This window comes from Pavona decussata, unplaced genomic scaffold (assembly GCF_977016875.1).
Source record: "Pavona decussata unplaced genomic scaffold, jaPavDecu1.1 SCAFFOLD_371, whole genome shotgun sequence".
Taxonomy (NCBI): domain Eukaryota; kingdom Metazoa; phylum Cnidaria; class Anthozoa; order Scleractinia; family Agariciidae; genus Pavona; species Pavona decussata.
In genome coordinates, this window is record NW_028145747.1 from 1780001 (window position 1) to 1796999 (window position 16999).

General features: G+C 37.0%; 1 protein-coding gene across 1 annotated transcript in view; it reads right to left on the reverse strand.

The window, feature by feature from the left end:
- Positions 1-15317, reverse strand: part of LOC146452417 (adhesion G-protein coupled receptor D1-like) — a 21289-nt gene extending 5972 nt beyond the window's left edge. The window contains exons 1-16 of the mRNA XM_085097937.1: positions 14889-15317; positions 11805-11985; positions 10248-10468; positions 9669-9751; positions 8519-8602; positions 7687-7858; positions 6826-6954; positions 6464-6539; positions 5658-5778; positions 5481-5533; positions 4758-4884; positions 3577-3683; positions 2713-2815; positions 2171-2321; positions 1444-1528; positions 191-257 (exon numbers count right to left, since the gene is read on the reverse strand). Coding sequence (XP_084954063.1) covers positions 191-257; positions 1444-1528; positions 2171-2321; positions 2713-2815; positions 3577-3683; positions 4758-4884; positions 5481-5533; positions 5658-5778; positions 6464-6539; positions 6826-6954; positions 7687-7858; positions 8519-8602; positions 9669-9751; positions 10248-10468; positions 11805-11985; positions 14889-14958 — 1830 coding nt within the window. The 5' untranslated portion in view covers positions 14959-15317. The remainder of the gene's footprint in view (positions 1-190; positions 258-1443; positions 1529-2170; positions 2322-2712; positions 2816-3576; positions 3684-4757; positions 4885-5480; positions 5534-5657; positions 5779-6463; positions 6540-6825; positions 6955-7686; positions 7859-8518; positions 8603-9668; positions 9752-10247; positions 10469-11804; positions 11986-14888) is intronic.
- Positions 15318-16999: the final 1682 nt, after the last annotated feature.

The following is a 16999-nucleotide window of genomic DNA, read 5'->3' on the forward strand; positions in this document are numbered from 1 at the left end:
CGTCATAGCTGTCTTTTAAAATACCATGATCAGTAATTTGACCCAGAAGCCACTGGTCAAACTGCCGATGATGAACAGCTTTTTGTGACGCAAAATGTAACAAAAACATTATAGATTGTATTGCCAAGAGGCAAAATTGCCATTTAGCTTGAGAAAAAGTTAGAACAGAAAATTAAGAAGAAAATCTTACCAAGCATACCACAAGAACAGGCGCGACAAAGGTCCAAATCAGGTTGTTGGTGAAGGAAATCCAGCAACTACAGAATAATAATGATAATAAGAATAATGAATAATAAGAATAAGAATGATAATAAGAATAATGTTAATTACAATAGAAACAGGAAACAAGTAGGGTAACGAAGCCATTTTTTACAATAGGAAAAGACCTTGAATTTACAAACGTAAGAACAAGACACTTGAAAATTGTGGTGAGGCACTCTTGTTGAGTAGAATAATTTTCGGAAGAGGGCGACACAATTTTTGTTCAGCTGTTCCCAACAAGATCCCCTCCTGTCTCAACCACTTTGCAACTGCTCGTAGAATGGACATTAGAAATAATTATGTTCCTCAATGTTAGCCTCAGTTTTAAAAACCACGAGACGTTTGGTAAAAAATAAACTTTTGATTTCCCCAGTTATCGAAATTAGGAATTTCATTTTAGATAAGATTTCAAACTTTAAGGTGACCGAATACAGTTTTTTAGTGTACAGGCGTTAGAAGACGTTATTTGGAAACTATGTACTTCTGGACGCCCACAATTGGTATGGTGTAAGACTAACTAAGAAGGAATGTATTTTCGTACGTCTTGTTAAGCTAAGTACCGTTTCCATGGCAACACAGCGAACTATGAAACGTCCACAAATAGTAGGTTTCCTTAATTTTTTAGAAAATGTACTCATTAGATTTTTTCCATTTTTTGTATCATGTAATTTTAAAAGAGAGATCTCCTGTAAATATTGATTTTGCATTTTAATGTTTTGTGAAGATACCCTCTGTTAGATTTAGGTTTCTCTTTGTAGGCGAGTTACGCTTTTAGGGAACTATTTTCATGCCAATTGTCACGAAATTCTAATGAGCGGTTCCTTAGAAAACAGTTCATTTCCACGAAAACAACCAATCACAATTTTTTGGTCAAATGCGCATGCGTGGCTTTGATTGGGTTTCATGGCAAAGATGAAAGCATGCAAAAGCTCTTGGTGAATGACTTTTTTGCTCGGAAAGAAAAGAAAAAGAGTCCAGAAACGAGAAACTTAGTTATTTAGGACCAAAACTTAACTTTATTACCCATTTCATGTGGAATTGAGGGATCACTTTATCGACCGCCGTATTTCCGTACCACAACCCTAGCGCGCGCTTAATAGCATCACTAACAGAATCTGTAAAGCGCGCGCAAACTGTGTTCGGCCACCTTAACTTGAAGTGAAAAATGGATAATTCACTCACAAGTCGCCATGTACATAGCTGTATATTCCGCCATCTTGGATGGAGGCAATCACAATTGATAGCACCACAATCACAACTGGGATGCCTTCGGTGAGAAAAGAAGATATCAGGATCAGCGTGCAAGGAATTCGCACTTGTTAAAATCAATACGATTAGGGCATTTGCCACATAAACACAATCATGACTAACCGTTAAAATTATGTGTAACAACAGACTATCAGTTAACATAACTTATAGCAACATCTTACCCAGAGTCCTCAGGCTGTTTGGCTAGCGGTTGGTCGCCAGGAGAGACTCCTGGCGACCAAGCGCTGGCCAAACAGCCTGAGGACTCTAGGTGCGAGTTTGAGCATATAGCAAACAATGCACCGACAGTATTTGCTGTTCACCCCCTGGAATCGGCTTTGGCCAAATTTGTCGGATTAAGCGACTAACAGAGTATGTTTAGCCACTCGTTTGGCATTCGATAACACTGATTCATCTCTGTATTGGTGAATAACTGTTAATAAACATAAATGAAGTTATTGATCCATCGCCTAAGGGATTTTAAAATAATTTACAAAACATACGCTACAGAAAAATTCCAAAATTGTATTTAAAATTAACAAAAACCCTTCCACAAAAGTATGATAAACTGGCACAACCCCTTCGTTTTCAAGCCAGGTTATGTAAAAAAGTGCGCATTGTATAGTTTCTTTAAAGGGTACATAATTGAAACAACACTTACCCCAGGCAACTGCATAGAATAGCTGTATTCTCACTACAGTGTTGAATACTTTGACCACCATCAGGTACAGGTAAATTCCTTCAAATAACATCCAGGCAAATCCAACCAGGTAGAAAAAATGGATTAATGCTGCTGCGAAGACACACACACCCTGTTGGAGACAAAGATGCGTGATTGGTTAGTGTTATCAGACATTATGAGCCGCAGGCAATCAATAAATATGAACAAACGGACTGGAGATCTTAGAAAATTAAAAGTAAAATGCTAGTTTAAACATTTAACTTTCAGAAAATATGTTTGTTTCCTGAAACTTTACATCATAGAAAAAGAAATGGTAAGTGACGTCTGGCCAACAGCGAAAGCCAGACGGAAGACTGACAAATGGTAACTGATGGCGGATGTGGCAGGGTGGTTAGCAGATAAAAACAACAAATGGTGAAATCTGAATCTGAAATTATTTTATTCATTTCAACTAATTCGAACAATCTTCCACACATAAAATTTGTTAAATATCTAAACCAAGGAACGCTGCTGCGTCATACCTTTGTATCCGAGGCATCAATGCCGGAAAGGAAGGCAATTTGTGCCATCGCTATGGCAACCACGAGGTTGAAGCGTATTTGAATTTGTTCCTGCTTTAAATTCCTATATGTGCGAGAAATAACATTTTTAAGCCAATCATATACATGGTTTTCTGTTTTAGACTACGGATGAAAGTTACTCGACATTTACTTTGGCCTTGATGATAGTTGTTTTATGGGGCTACATAAAAACTGGGTTGAATTTATCTTCAATTAAATTTGCCATGAATTTAATAAATCAAGACCACCTTGGAAACGATATCAAGTTGTTTGACTACTTTGTTTTTGTTAATCTTGATCTAGAACAGTGGGCAGGGGAGGATTCTCCTGGTCGGCGCAAACTTTTATATATATATTTTTTAATATTTGAGAAAAAAAACCCGCCGAAACATCTTACAAATTAAGTGTTATTTTAAAATTGGCTGGGCAAATTAATGAAAAAAGTATTGTAATAAGAAAATGATGATGAGCATTTGTTCAGTCTCCAGTAATATCTGTGTACAAATAGCGAGGTTTCCCTTTTATCTGGATTGACGTAAAGCCCTGGCTAAACGATCCAACATTGTTGTACAACAATTGTTAGTTCAACAGTGTTGAAACGTTTAGCACCCCATGTTTAATGGCGTGTGTTTTTGTTAAAAGAATGGTTTGCTTTCGATCAAACATTTCGGCCAACATTTCACAAATGTTGAAGTATTTAGGCGGCTTTTCAACATTGTTAAACTAAAAAATGTTGTACAACAATGTTAGATCGTTTAGCCGGGGCTTAAGGTACAGTTTCTCATAATTTGGGGATCGAAAGCTTGTATTATGTGCTGAACTCACATTAGGACACAATATGTTATGATAGTGAGCATTTCTCCAGTAAGTGACAGGGCACAGCCGACGTAAGTGATCACCTCAAGAGCCACTCTATGGTTTGAAGAAACATCCTTTAAAAACGATGGAGAGAGACATTTTTAATAGGCATATTAGCAGAATGATAATTAATTAAATTAAGAAAAGTTAGAAATGTTTTCCAAAGAATACCTAACGTTTTCGACCATCATCAGGATACCGACTGCATTCGCAGTTATCGATTTCTTTACGATTTTTACCAACAAATTGTAGTAGTCTATTTACTGTATGATCGTCCTGGGGAGTACTTACAGGTAATTGTTGTGAATATTGTCATCTCAGCGTTATTCAGATTCAAAGTCTGCTCAGTTAAACACTGTTTCTTTATATAGCATTAGCTGCTACTTGGCTCTGGTTTTCGAAGTTGTTGCTACTTTCGTTGCTTTCCTTTCTGTTAACTGTTTGTGTCCAGCGCTGAATACCAAAGTAGCGGAATTTTGTACTGGATAATGGGTAAGTAAAGATAAATTGGCCACTGTAAAGAGATTCGAGTGCTGATGTTTCGAACGTTAGCCCTTCTTCAGAGAAAATCAAGGAATTGTGGGTTGTTTGTGTTTATATATAGAGAAGTGGAGTTACGCCATTGATAAGAGCATCAGGTAACGTGGAAAACAAGAATAAATTAGTCGAATGAAAAGGCTTCGTTGATTTCGTGTGGATTAGGGGAATTAGAGCCGGTTTGGAAGATGAATGTTTGTTCAAAAGTATTGAGGGTTTGTGTTACCACGGTGAAGAGAAATTCCACAGACTACCATGTGTTTGTGAGAGTGGTTAAGCAGATTAAAGTGTCGAGCGACTGGTTTACATGCATCCTTGTCATTTCTTTCAACGTCTTGAAGATGTTCGAGAAATCGTTGGCCTGGTCTTCTTCCTGTCTCACCAATGTATAATGTTTGCATAAAGTGCATTTTATGGACTAATAATATTAGCGAGGTGCATGTAAAACGATCAGTAATTTTAATAGACCGTTTGATATCGGGTCCCGAAAGTTTGTCGACGTTGTGAATGAAAGGGCAAGTTTTGCTCCGTGCGAGCGTGCTTTGATAAATACCAAGTTGATTATGGGATTTGAATACGTTTTTGACTAGAATTTAGAATTTTGTACTGACCTCGTTTTCTCCAATTTGCAAGAGAACAGCAAAGTTAGTCAGGTGATTGCAAGTACAGGTGATTTCATTATTGACTATTTTCACCAACGTGCATCCTTTGCTGGACCAAGAACCGTTCAATTTAGAACTGAAAAATTAAGAAAGTAAAAACTTTTAGTGCAATGTTTACATTTCTTGAGAAACTTCTTAATCGTTAGAGAAAATTTAACTCAGCTCTCTATATGAGCATTGTACAGAGGATGAAGGGGGTACATGGAATTCTTTCTCACGTTTTAAGTTTGTTTTTTCTTTTCTTTTCTTTGCATTTATTTCGGCTGTTGCACCGTTCCCAAGGCATGCTGATCAAGTGTCCTGATGGGGTCAAGCGACGCAAAGGGACTTGAAACGGACGCCATAATTAATTTATCTGCGATCTCATGTTAGCCATTTTAGGTTTCATAGCTCCTAAAAGAATGTTCCTTTTTTAATCAAATTAAACTAAAATCATTGTAAAAATGTTCTTGCACTTCCTGAAGTAAACTATAATAGAATATTTTGGACAAAATAATATCAACATAGCCTGCAATAGTTCTGCTTAGGGCACTACCAGGATAACGTTTCACGGCACCTTATTTCCGATAACACTAGAATATAAAATATCTGCCATCCCTAGTGTGAACAACTGTAGATATCAAGTTGAGCTGTTCATGATGTATTTCTCAGCATAATAATACCCCGACTTACTTGATTGAAAAGTCCCAGAAAGTACAGTATGCCTTGAATACCTGCTTCGACTCCTAGAGATTTAAAGTAAGCAAATTTTAAACGTAAACATAATTTTCCTCTATTCTAAAATATTTTATCTCAAGGTGTTACCAGTAAATGCTACTTTAAAGTTTTATTTAACTAAAGGTAACTTGCCTTATCGTAACTAAATGAGATTGTAACATTTTCTCTCAGAATACCAACTGGTGTAGGGTCCACTCTTCCAGAAATTATACGGCTCCGTAACTCGAGGTTTGTATCATTTGTAGACATTTTGCTATTAAAAACAAAAATAAAAAATGTTTAGTAGTAACGGTACCATTGTAAAAAGTATGAAGACGTTTTGATACTTGATGATCAATTAAATTTCAGTTCAACATAATATTTGATAGATTAATTAACCACCTGAACAGGAAACGGCGCATTTGTTCGGATCTAAAACGAATAAAAGTATAACAGCTTTTCCCAAGTTGTTAATCGAACACCAGAATGTAAGAAATAAAAACTTAGGTGAACACCTTAAACCAACCTTTTTCGTTAAGCATTTAATTTAATTGATAATATATTTTTAAAGAAATTTCTTTAAAATGACATTATTGGGATCAACAGTTATAGCGACCGCCTTTCTTGTGAAGAAGGGAGCTGCAAACGTCTGTTACAATAGACCAGATCGGCTCTCTATTTTGTTTCTTGTTATGACTCGATCACTGAAGGCAGAACTTAGTTAAGAATAATGCTCGAAACGACAGCACTCGACAGCACTCAACTTTGTCTGTCATATTGGACGTCGACAAAGGCGAAACACAAAGGCCTTTCAAACGGTAACCCAACAAAATTCCAGGGAAAGGGTTTCTATCGACTCGCCTATCCCTATCATATCACGGCTTGCTTGGACGTCCGAGAGTAGTACGTTTAATTTGCCACAGAAAATTAATCTACTATTAGTTATCACTTGAACCCACCGTTCTAATTTGACATGCTTTTCATCCGGGACCCATTGCTTGATGTCATTATAAACCATGAATACAACAACAGCTTCTAAGGAAAAAAGTTCAATCACTATATTAGCAACAGAAGAATATCGCATTACAACATACCATGTCTTTAAATAAGTTAGTGGTTGTCTTTTTCTGGAAAGAAGATCACCTTAAGGCGTCTCTTTATTTTATCGCTCGTTCTCGTTACTTAGCCTCGTTTTGTCAAGCCTGGAAATTACGTTGAGATACACATATTTCACAGCCTAACTCGCACGCGATTCACAAAAAGTAGTACTAGTTGTTATGCAATAATTCCAAATAGCATCAAAGCGACAGTTGTAGTTTACCTTTTATTCCGAACGTTGCTGAAGGGATGGAAATACTCGCCCATCCTTCATCAGCTGAGTATTCTCTTTCATTAAGAGAGAAAATGACCGCATCCTTGTGATCGGCTGATACTTTCTGGATTTTCATTGCTGGAGGATTAACGAGGAAATGTTTAGTTTGCGTCAACTTATTTTAGACATTGATTAACTGATTAAGAGTTTGTCTTTTCTTACTGTTACGCTGGTCCCTCGTACGAAATGGAGAGAGCCAGGTAATGGAAGGCGAGACTAGCAGGTGGAGACACTGACCTTTCAGGCGTGTGAAGCTCCCTCTTTGTGGGTTGCGACGTCACGCTTTCGGCCTTACCACCCTGGGAGATCAGAATAACTCAAGGAAAATCGCTTAAAAACACTAATTGGTGTCTGCGCTTAACCGCGTGTACGAGTAACCCGCCATGAAGTGTGACATCTGAATGACGTCAAAATTTCAAAAAATCCGCCATGTTGAGCTGGAACGTCGGGAAGAATGGCCAGATACTTATGCAAAATAATGATATATGACGGTGCACTGTTCAAGCGCAAGATTTTGAATAAGAGAAAAAAGGGAGGAATTTGGTGAAGTAGACTGACCAAAACCTGCTTTTCACAGTAATAAATTGTACATTTCTTGAGGTGACAAAACCGGTTTTTGTTGAAGGTTTACTCTATTATTTTAGCTAAAAATTATCCAACTAATCATAAACATTCCAAATAAATGACAGAATATAAATTAATTCCTTACACAACGCTAGATAAAGTTAGAGAATGCAAGCCAATGTAAACCTAATGTAAAAGTGGTCCAATTTTTTGCACTGTATCCTAATATCACTGCCATTGACCTACCGTAGTGGTGTTGGGTAATGACGCTGCTTTCATTTACTTTGTAATGCATCTTGCCGTATTTAGTCACGAATGACTCCAATTCCCGAGTTGCTAACAAAACATTGATATCGTTCTTTTTCAGCTTTTCTTGTTTCAGCTCTTTGAAAAGTTTCACGGTGGTGTTAGTTGCATTCTGAGGATTGCAAAACACGAAATTATATTAGGGAGATACTGTCTCGTTTTCAACTTACCTTGATTACAGTTTACTTTATAGCACTGCAAATTTAAATCCGCCATCAAATTGATAAAAAATATTGTCATCGGATAGTTTCGTGGATAACTCTGTTGTGCGATTTTGGAACAGTGGCATTCGGCAAAAGGCAAATTTACTTTGTCGCGAAATAAACGTTTTGAGCTTAACCAAAAATTGGACCGATAGCAACAAAAGCCATGTAGAAAGTCTTCGGCATTAAAACAGATGTTCTTTTACAACGACTGTAAGTGACATTACTGTTCGTGAATCTCTTTAGTTATGGTCTTCGATAACTTTTCAAAGTGTGAACATTTAAATATGGCAAACCTTGTCACCTGCATTTTCTAGATATATTCATTAAGTGAAATAACTTTTGCACTTTTTCACTTGTAGTTTCTGTATCTTTTGGTGTTAAACAGTAAAGCACCTGGGTAGAAAGTGCTAACGTTCATCGTGCACCCTTGTATTAAAATAGGATTCACAGTCCAGGGGGGAATCAAAATAAATTTAACATAAAAGTATTTATGTTATGTGAACTGACACCACGAATTATTTGGAATTTTTTTCGCAAATTTGAGAACTGAATCAGTGTTGCTTTACCTGTAAAGAACCTTTGTTTGTTACGTCGAGAGCTTTTATCTCTGTAATGTAACGTTGTAATGTTGTAACGTTGTAGTGTTGTAACTATAAAAAAGCAAAATAGAGTGACGTTAGTACGTAGTGTAAAAAAATTACCAACATTGAAGCCAGGATTTCATGACTAAAATATGTAAAATGTTTTGACACTGGCTCGAAAAGCAAACGTTTTGTAACAAAACACTGAACGACGTGGTATTGCCATAGAGACCCCAACGCAGGGAATGAAAACGTAGGTATTCCTGACATTTACACTTCCCTTTATTAATTTGCTGTCTTCTCGCACGCCAAGCACATTTGAATAATTTTGGACTAAAATAATTCATTGCTGCGACTTTTCACCTAATCACAATCGATGAAGACCTAGCATTTAAATAATTTTGACTTTTATAATTCACTGTTTCACCTTTTCACTCTACCATAATCGATGAAGACCTAAACGTCTGCTTTTAGCGGTTTTTCAAGCCAGTGTCAAAGCATTTTACACAAGTGCGCTTTCAGATAATTGGGTAAAATAAAGCATGGCTTCTCCAAAACTAGGAAACGGTCAAGTTGCAATCCCTTTCCATCCTACCCATCCGCAGCTAAAGGTAATTAATACTATCTCCTGTGCACTATAAAAGAAACTTTTTTTTTTGAACAAACAAAACTGGACCTTATTTTAAAATTTTCTCCAATGCACTTTCTGTATACACTCGATTGCAAAAACGTTGTCACCTAAAAAGCATTAGCCATAATCCATGAGACCCAACGGCCTTTTGAAGTTATTGTAAAAACACTGCCCACAAAGCCGTTGGGTCTCATCGTTTATGGTTTATGCTGTTCAGGTGACAACGTTTTTGCAATCGAGTGTATTGAAAGTGACGCTAAAATAGTTGGCATTGCCCCTTTAAACTTCCGATATTTTCCGTGAAGGGAGGGGGGGGGGTGGGGTGGGGGGCGGTGGTATTTCCTTTTATGTTCACTTATGTCAATATGTCAGCATGGTCTTTCCCACATGAATGTTGAAAAAAGTGGATTTGGCATCGATGGAGTCTACAGGAAGTAGGTAGCTATGTCTTAAAAATCAAACGAAAGTATACCATACGGCTAAACGAATAATAATAACTGATACCTTTTCAGCAGTTGTAGTTACTTGAGAAGATGTGGTCATAGTTGGTTGTGTCCACGTTGTGGTTTCTGGCGGCTTCGGTGTATCTATTAGAAAACAATTGCAGATGGTCTTTGGTCAAGGTGAGTGTAAAAATGTCACCTAACTCAATTTGTTCATCAATTGCATAAGTCATTCTCGAGGAACAGTTTCTGGCATTGACTCGGGGGTCTTCACTAACAGGTATGACTGATAGCCGAGTAGCAAGGAATAAATATTGAAGAGGGCACAAAAAAAACTGCTTATAATTAGGGGTCACTCTTGATTAGATAAAATGCATTATGACGGAAAAGAGTACAGATGTCATCCTTTGAGTTGTCCCTTAATATTTTAGACTTGTTTACTTTAAGTTATAACATGCCCAATTATTCGTTGTTCCCCGGACGTTACACTTTCGTTAGCATTAGTACATAAGATGACTGAATGGTTTAAGAGCGATTTTGGCCACAGCTAGTACCTGAACATGGTCATCCAAAAATGAAACGCGATACTTCACGCTCAATAATATTAAAATGATCACATTCTTTTCTCTCCCAGTCTTACCTTGTTCGCAGATATAACGACGCTCTTCAGGGCCCTTACATTGCTTTCCATGTAATGTTGTTTTATTCTTCATAACCACAAAACACATAAACTCTTGCCTCAGCTCTGCTAACGCTGTTCCAAAAATACTGGAAGTAAGAATGCTTAAAGGTTGGCAGTCCCCGCCTTTTCCGAACCAGCAACAGCAACAATGTTGTGGTAACGCAGCTGTTTTAATGCACCTGTAAAGTAAAAAACAAAAAAAACAAAACAAAAAAAAACAATTCATTTATCCGTCGTGGGACAGTTGATAACTGCTTTTGCTTGTACTCATAACGCATTTGTTTTGCATCTGTTTTGCTTATTTCTAAATCAAGAAGATGTTAAGAAACACTTGAAAAACGAATGAAAATAGATAATAGAAGAAGATACTAATACAGTCGAACCCCTATAAAGCGGCCACCCTCGAGGAAATGCCAAGTGGAAGACGAGGTAGAAACGTCAATTTACTTGAGTACCAACTCACTTGGAGGATTGGGACTAATTGTGCACATCATACAGCCTCTTATTCAAAAATTCAAAGTTTTACTTGCAGTTGTTGCGCGAATTCTATATCCCTTACAAATTTCACAATTGGCCCTTTGCAGCTAACGGTCACGTGGTACAAAATCCACCTTGCTGGAGAACAAGTTGCACACTGGGACATCAGTAAAAGAGCGAGTTAGTCCAGTCACACTTGAATTTTCTCTTTTTTTTAGTATGTCTTAGAGCTTCAAGAATAAAATTAGATAATTTCCTGATTTATATGATGATTTTGGTTTACAGGACTCAAATCTGGCACGATCAGCTTTTACAAAATAAGGCCAAACTTCCTGTATTAAATTCTTGGTGGTCGTTTAATAGGGGTAAAAGCAATAAAAGAACCCTCACTAGGATGGCCAAAAGGTGGCCTGCGATCGGTTAATAGACGTGGTCGTGCAACAAGGGTTTTATTTACAGTATTACGCTAACAATAGTTTCTGGAATTTGATAACTAGCCGCTTAAGACGAGTGGCTGCTAAATAGCTGACCGTTTAATAAGGGTTCGACTGAAATATATGAAACTGGATTTGCTCAATTAACTAGATCGTTCACAGAGCCTACGTTATCATTGTCAACAGCCAAATGAGATTCTTTCATTCCTACATTGTACCTTTATTGAAGCTTTATGAGTTGGGTTCATAAAATAACACTCTTCTAGAGTGCATAGCAAGTATATAATGAATGTTGTGCCGCTAGCACGTATGAAACAGTGCCTACGGTACCACCGTTTGCGTGTCTTAATAATGTGTGTCTTAATATTATGATAATATAAATTAACCATTCCATGGTTAATTAATAAAATGATACATATGAAGTAACTTGAACGGCATTAATCCGAGAGGTATTAAAAATAATTTTGACAATGAATAAGCTCACTATATAGTAAAATCCTATCCTGCGGAAAAATAGGCTTGATTCTTAACCAATGAAACGTTTACTTTTGGTGCAAAATTTAAACTATGACCATTCGTTATGAATTCAATTGATCAATCTCACCGTAGTCCAGTCCAGTATTCCTCTCCGTCACTGAGGACATTTTTTACCGCATTAAGCTTACTCTGGTCGTCAATTCGTGCTACTCTTTCTCTGCATTTGTCTTTTAATTGAAGTCCGGTACATGTATCATTGCTTGTATAGTAGGTTACATAGTACTTCGAAGAATCACGCCCCTGTAATCCTAAAGTATAGCACAAAATAGATCAAGAATTACTGATAATTGCAGGAACTGGGTAAAACAAGCCTTGTTATCAAAAATATCATAGTCACAATGACGCTAGTTTTTTTTACCTACACACACACATAAACCTTTATTTCCAGTCGAATTTTTGAATAGCTAAGATCAGCTAGTATCTTCGAGAGAAAATAAAAAACTAAACCAAAACTAAACTAAACAAGATGCCCCTCTAATGGCATTACACGGAATGCTTAATGTACCCCCAATTATTCCCCATTGTATGTTTCGCAGATATTTAAAAACTATCCTCCCTTGGCAATTGAAATAATTGTCTGAATGGTTTTATTCAGATATATTGCGTGATACTTATCGTTGTGTTACTAAGAATCATACCAGAAATAATTATGCAAAACGTCATGACCCCGTTGAACTGGTCTGGCCTCTTCTAGCTCTAATCCTTCGCGTTGATTATTCGATCTGTTTTTTAAAGCGGAGTTTCTTTGCTGTGAACTCTCCCAATTTCCACCGTTTCAACTGTCGAGTACTACGTAGAAGTTATTATTTTGATTTACGGCTTGAAAAAGGTTTGTTTTCTCTCTGAAAACGGCAGATCAGAGTCTTAAATTCATACATGTGGCCGCCATTGAACAAAAACAACTTTTCGAAATGATGACTTGCTTTGACGTCACACAGGTAGAGATAAGTGGGTCCCCTCCCTCGTGATATATGTACCGATAATGGATTTCGATTGGGCTGTTTTTGTTCAAGACAATCAGAACAATAAATCCCTTCTGGGAGAGGGCAGAATTTAATCAAGGTTTAATGAATAAATCAAATGATAATTTGACGTCACACAGAAAGGGATGAGTGGGTCCCCTCTCTCGCGATATGTGCCCGAATAATAGATTTTGATTGGCCTGCTTTTGTTGAAGACAATCAGAACAATACATCCCTACCAGGTGAAGGCATATTTTAAGGCATAAATTAATGTGGCGATTTCTGACTACGAGGAAGAAAAAAAAAAGATATCCGACCGAAACCTAGACACGGCCTGCCCTGCGGGCATTCGTGTAACTACATCCTAAAGCATTTTGAACAACATTATGATCATTTCTTGTATGAAAATGTCAATAAAATGTCAAATGTCAAATGTCAAACGTCAAATAAGAGAAGTAGGTTGGAAAAACGAGTCGCAGCCGAGTTTTTTTTAACCAACTTCGAGGTGTTTGGAAATAGGAGGAAACACTCATTCGACTGTTTGATGTAGCTTCTCAAACTATTGATAATTCTTGGAAAAATTCGAAGCAAAAGTTCACAAAATTTTATGATAACTAAGATCACATTTCTAAACCTCCTTCACGGTAGTGATTTCCTTTGTTTTCTCTTCATGAACTATGAGTGAGTTTGAGAAAGTGATTTCTCAGTATCGAACGTAATTTTTCATCCTTTTGTGCGTGTTACTCGTACACGGGTAGCGTTCGACCATTTGAGCCCTGAACCTTTGTTTCTTGCATAACGTCAAAATTACTAGGATCTATACTAACGATTACGATAATGATGATGATAATGGATCACGAGAGATTGACGCCTTGCGAAAGATGAACAGGGCTATTATATCACGTACTTTGAACATTGTTGGATCTTTTTTTGTGAAATGAGAGGTTTAAGCCCCAATTTTATAGCTTACCTTTGCTGCAGAGCAGTACCAACAATGACTTTTTGTCACTAGAGTTCTGTCGTACAATTTCTTCAAGTTTTAGACTTGCGCAGGTTATTATTCATTACTTACGCTATAGTTTACCTCTCTGAAAGTGACTGCACTTCTTCGAAATATTCCGCCCGTATTAATGTCATAATTCAGATTTCTGTTTAGTATGCCTCTGTTACTGACTGAATAATACACCGTTCTCAGAATTTCGTTGCTCACAATATTTGGTCCTAGTCTCAACGGCCAGAAGAGGTGAATCCCATACCGAGAGGCCTGTGAGAACTATGGAATTTACAAGAATGACTTTGTCTTAAATGAGCTTAAATGTTTCAGCGAACACTTCAGGTTTTTGTTATTGTTGTCTGCCGAAAGCAACGATGCCAAATGAATTAAACGACAGTCCTCATTTGCAAACCAAACAGCTAAAACACTACTTCGGCGTCTTTCTTTCCCAGAAACGGGGATTAAAATCAAGCCAAAGCCTGTAAACGAATCATTTATTTAATCGTATCGACGGATTGAAAAACAATGTACTATAGTACTTATAGTAGGATAGCTATCTAAGTTCTTCCCAGCAATATCACACAATATTTCCACCCGAGGTAATTAAGCAGGTGTTAAAAAGATTTCAAAATATATGTGGTATTTAGAGATCAGAGATTTTTCAATTTTACCTACAAACATCCCGTAAAGGAAAGAGGTTCCTTCGTCTTCCCGATTTTTCTAAGAAGATCAAAGCGATCTCTGCTTACAGTGCTTAATTCTATAGGGTAACTATCTAACTCCCATCAAGCAATATCACACACCATTTTTGGCTGAGGTAATTAAGCAGGTGTTGCAGTTTATAGATGCACGAATAAGACATTTATCAGGGCGCTCGGTGTAGACAGGTTTTCCGTGTTTCCATACAGGCGTTTATTGATATGAGTGTATACCCTTTTGGAAGCGCTCCACAGGGAATTTAATACTTAGTTAGAATCGATACAAATTCATATGTTTCACTTCATACATTCAGGTATGGAAAATCTTCAGATATCAGGATCAGGTAACAAATTATTTTCTCAAAAAGAAAATAAAAAAAAGCATTCATGTTCCTAACGTGATAAGATAAATGACTACCGTCATCGAAAAACACCGAGAACAGATCAACATTTGTCCATGTTCAAACAAAGAAAAAAAGAAAAGAAACCTAACTCACCTGGATTAAAGATGGCAAATTCCATTACGAAAATATAACTAGCCAACTTGCTGAAGTGAGGAAATTCCATGCTTTATGGCAATCGCAATTTCACAACCACACAATTTTAGTTTTAAGTCGAGCTAGTGTTAAGGATTATAATGTGAAGTCCTCCGTTTGACTGGTGTTTTCCGGATCCTACTCATTGTCCACCTGCACGTCTTCTGTTACGTGCGTTTCGTCGCTTCTCGAACGAGAACACTCAGTTCTGGTAACGTAAACGTGATTCCCATGTAAATTGAGAAGTCCTTTAACTTGTCAATGCTGACTGACAGTTTTACAAGCGACATGCTAATTGAAATTAAGATACCTACTTGAAAGCACTGGCAAAATACATACTATAAAGGTCAATGTCAAAACACGATAAATTAAACACAGAAATGTGTTTATTTCAAAACCATATTGCTGTAACTTTTAAACTTCGATTTCAAATATTAAAAAAAAAAAAACAATAATGAATAAAATAATTCTTACGCAACTCATTGTGATTCCTTGGAACCTCATTATCTTTCTTCTGTCATTCATTTTCTGTTTGTCCAACCCTCATATTTGCCTTTCTTTATTAAAAGAGGAAAACCATATTTGCCTGCATGACAATGTTCTTGCAATTAAGTTTCAGGATGTCCATACTGTTTCTCAATAAAACCTACAACTCGACATGTTGAAAGACAATAGCCGCTTTTCCGACTTGTATTACGCGTTTTTTACCCAAGAAGGTTTTGACAAGCTTTAATTTGAATTTATAACTTTGAATTTCGGCAAAAAGTCAAACCTATCCTTACGTACATCCACTCCCCCCCCAAGGGGGAACGTCCTCTTGCCTAAACGTGAGTGGAATTCAAAATGAAAATCAGCAGCTGAGTTTGCACCAAAATAAAATTCTGCGGGTTTGAGTCCCGAAGTTTTAATCTTAATAATTTCTTAAGGTCTGGCAATATTTTATTTTAATGTAGTCTTTCGTTTGGCATTTTTGTACAGCCCGTTGTGAGGACAGGTCAGTCTGTTCCTGTTCTGTCACTTAATTTAATTCAAGTATTGTTGTGTTCAAATTTGCTGACCGGTGCATTGTTTGGCCTTTCCGTAAATTTCACCATCAGCGAGCAGTAATCTCTGCAGTTTTGAGTCAAGAATTTATTCCTTTATCGTTGATTTCATGTTGAACAATATCGAATAATACAAAGGGAAAAAACTACAGACAAAAATCCTGTAATTGTAAATTTGTGCAGATCTGTGTGCTCTGCGACGTGCTATTAAAGTTGAAGTTTGGTTTTTTTGCTGTGTACGTAAGTTGTTTCGTAATCGAGTTTATCGTAATCGAGTGACAAGTCTGATGCAGCGCATGTTTTAAACCACTATAAAGCGTGAGATATCAGGCATTTGCGTGACTGACCAGTAGTTTGGAAAACTGAGAAACCACAGCTAACAGAAGTCGTTCCTGATCTCGTACCTATTGTTTCTGGCCAAACGTTGGTCGCCCGATGAGACTTTCGGGAAATCGAAAAAATGTTGGATAAGCTGCCTTGTTTGTGAGTCTGCCTTGCTTTTTTTGCCTCAGGGTTTGATTTGGTCAAAGAATTTCAATACCTCAGAGTCTCTCAGTCAGGCGACCAACCGCTAGCCAAAGAGCCTTGGCACGGTTTTTGTTTTTTCTAGTATTTGACCGCTGGCCATAAAATCGTGGACAGTCGGTACGAGGATACTCTGGATCCAGAGCACTTTAAGGGACTCTGCGTTTGCATAGCTTGTTCTACAGCTGTAAACCATAAAAAGCAAAGAAAACAACAATAACAACAAAACAAAACAAAACAAAACAAAAACAAACAAACAAACAACAACAACAACAACAAAAATCAAACAAACAAAAAACTGCCATATACATGTTCTACGTTTAACATTTTAATTAACTATGTTTATATATCAATTATAGACCTTATAGAGAAATGGCTGACATTTTAATATAATTTTGATTTCTAAAATCAAGAACGAGGTTTGAATGCCATTTTCGTATAGGGTCTATCAGAAATTGATTGATCTTCAATTTATTTAATTATATCTACCTTAATAAGAAATAA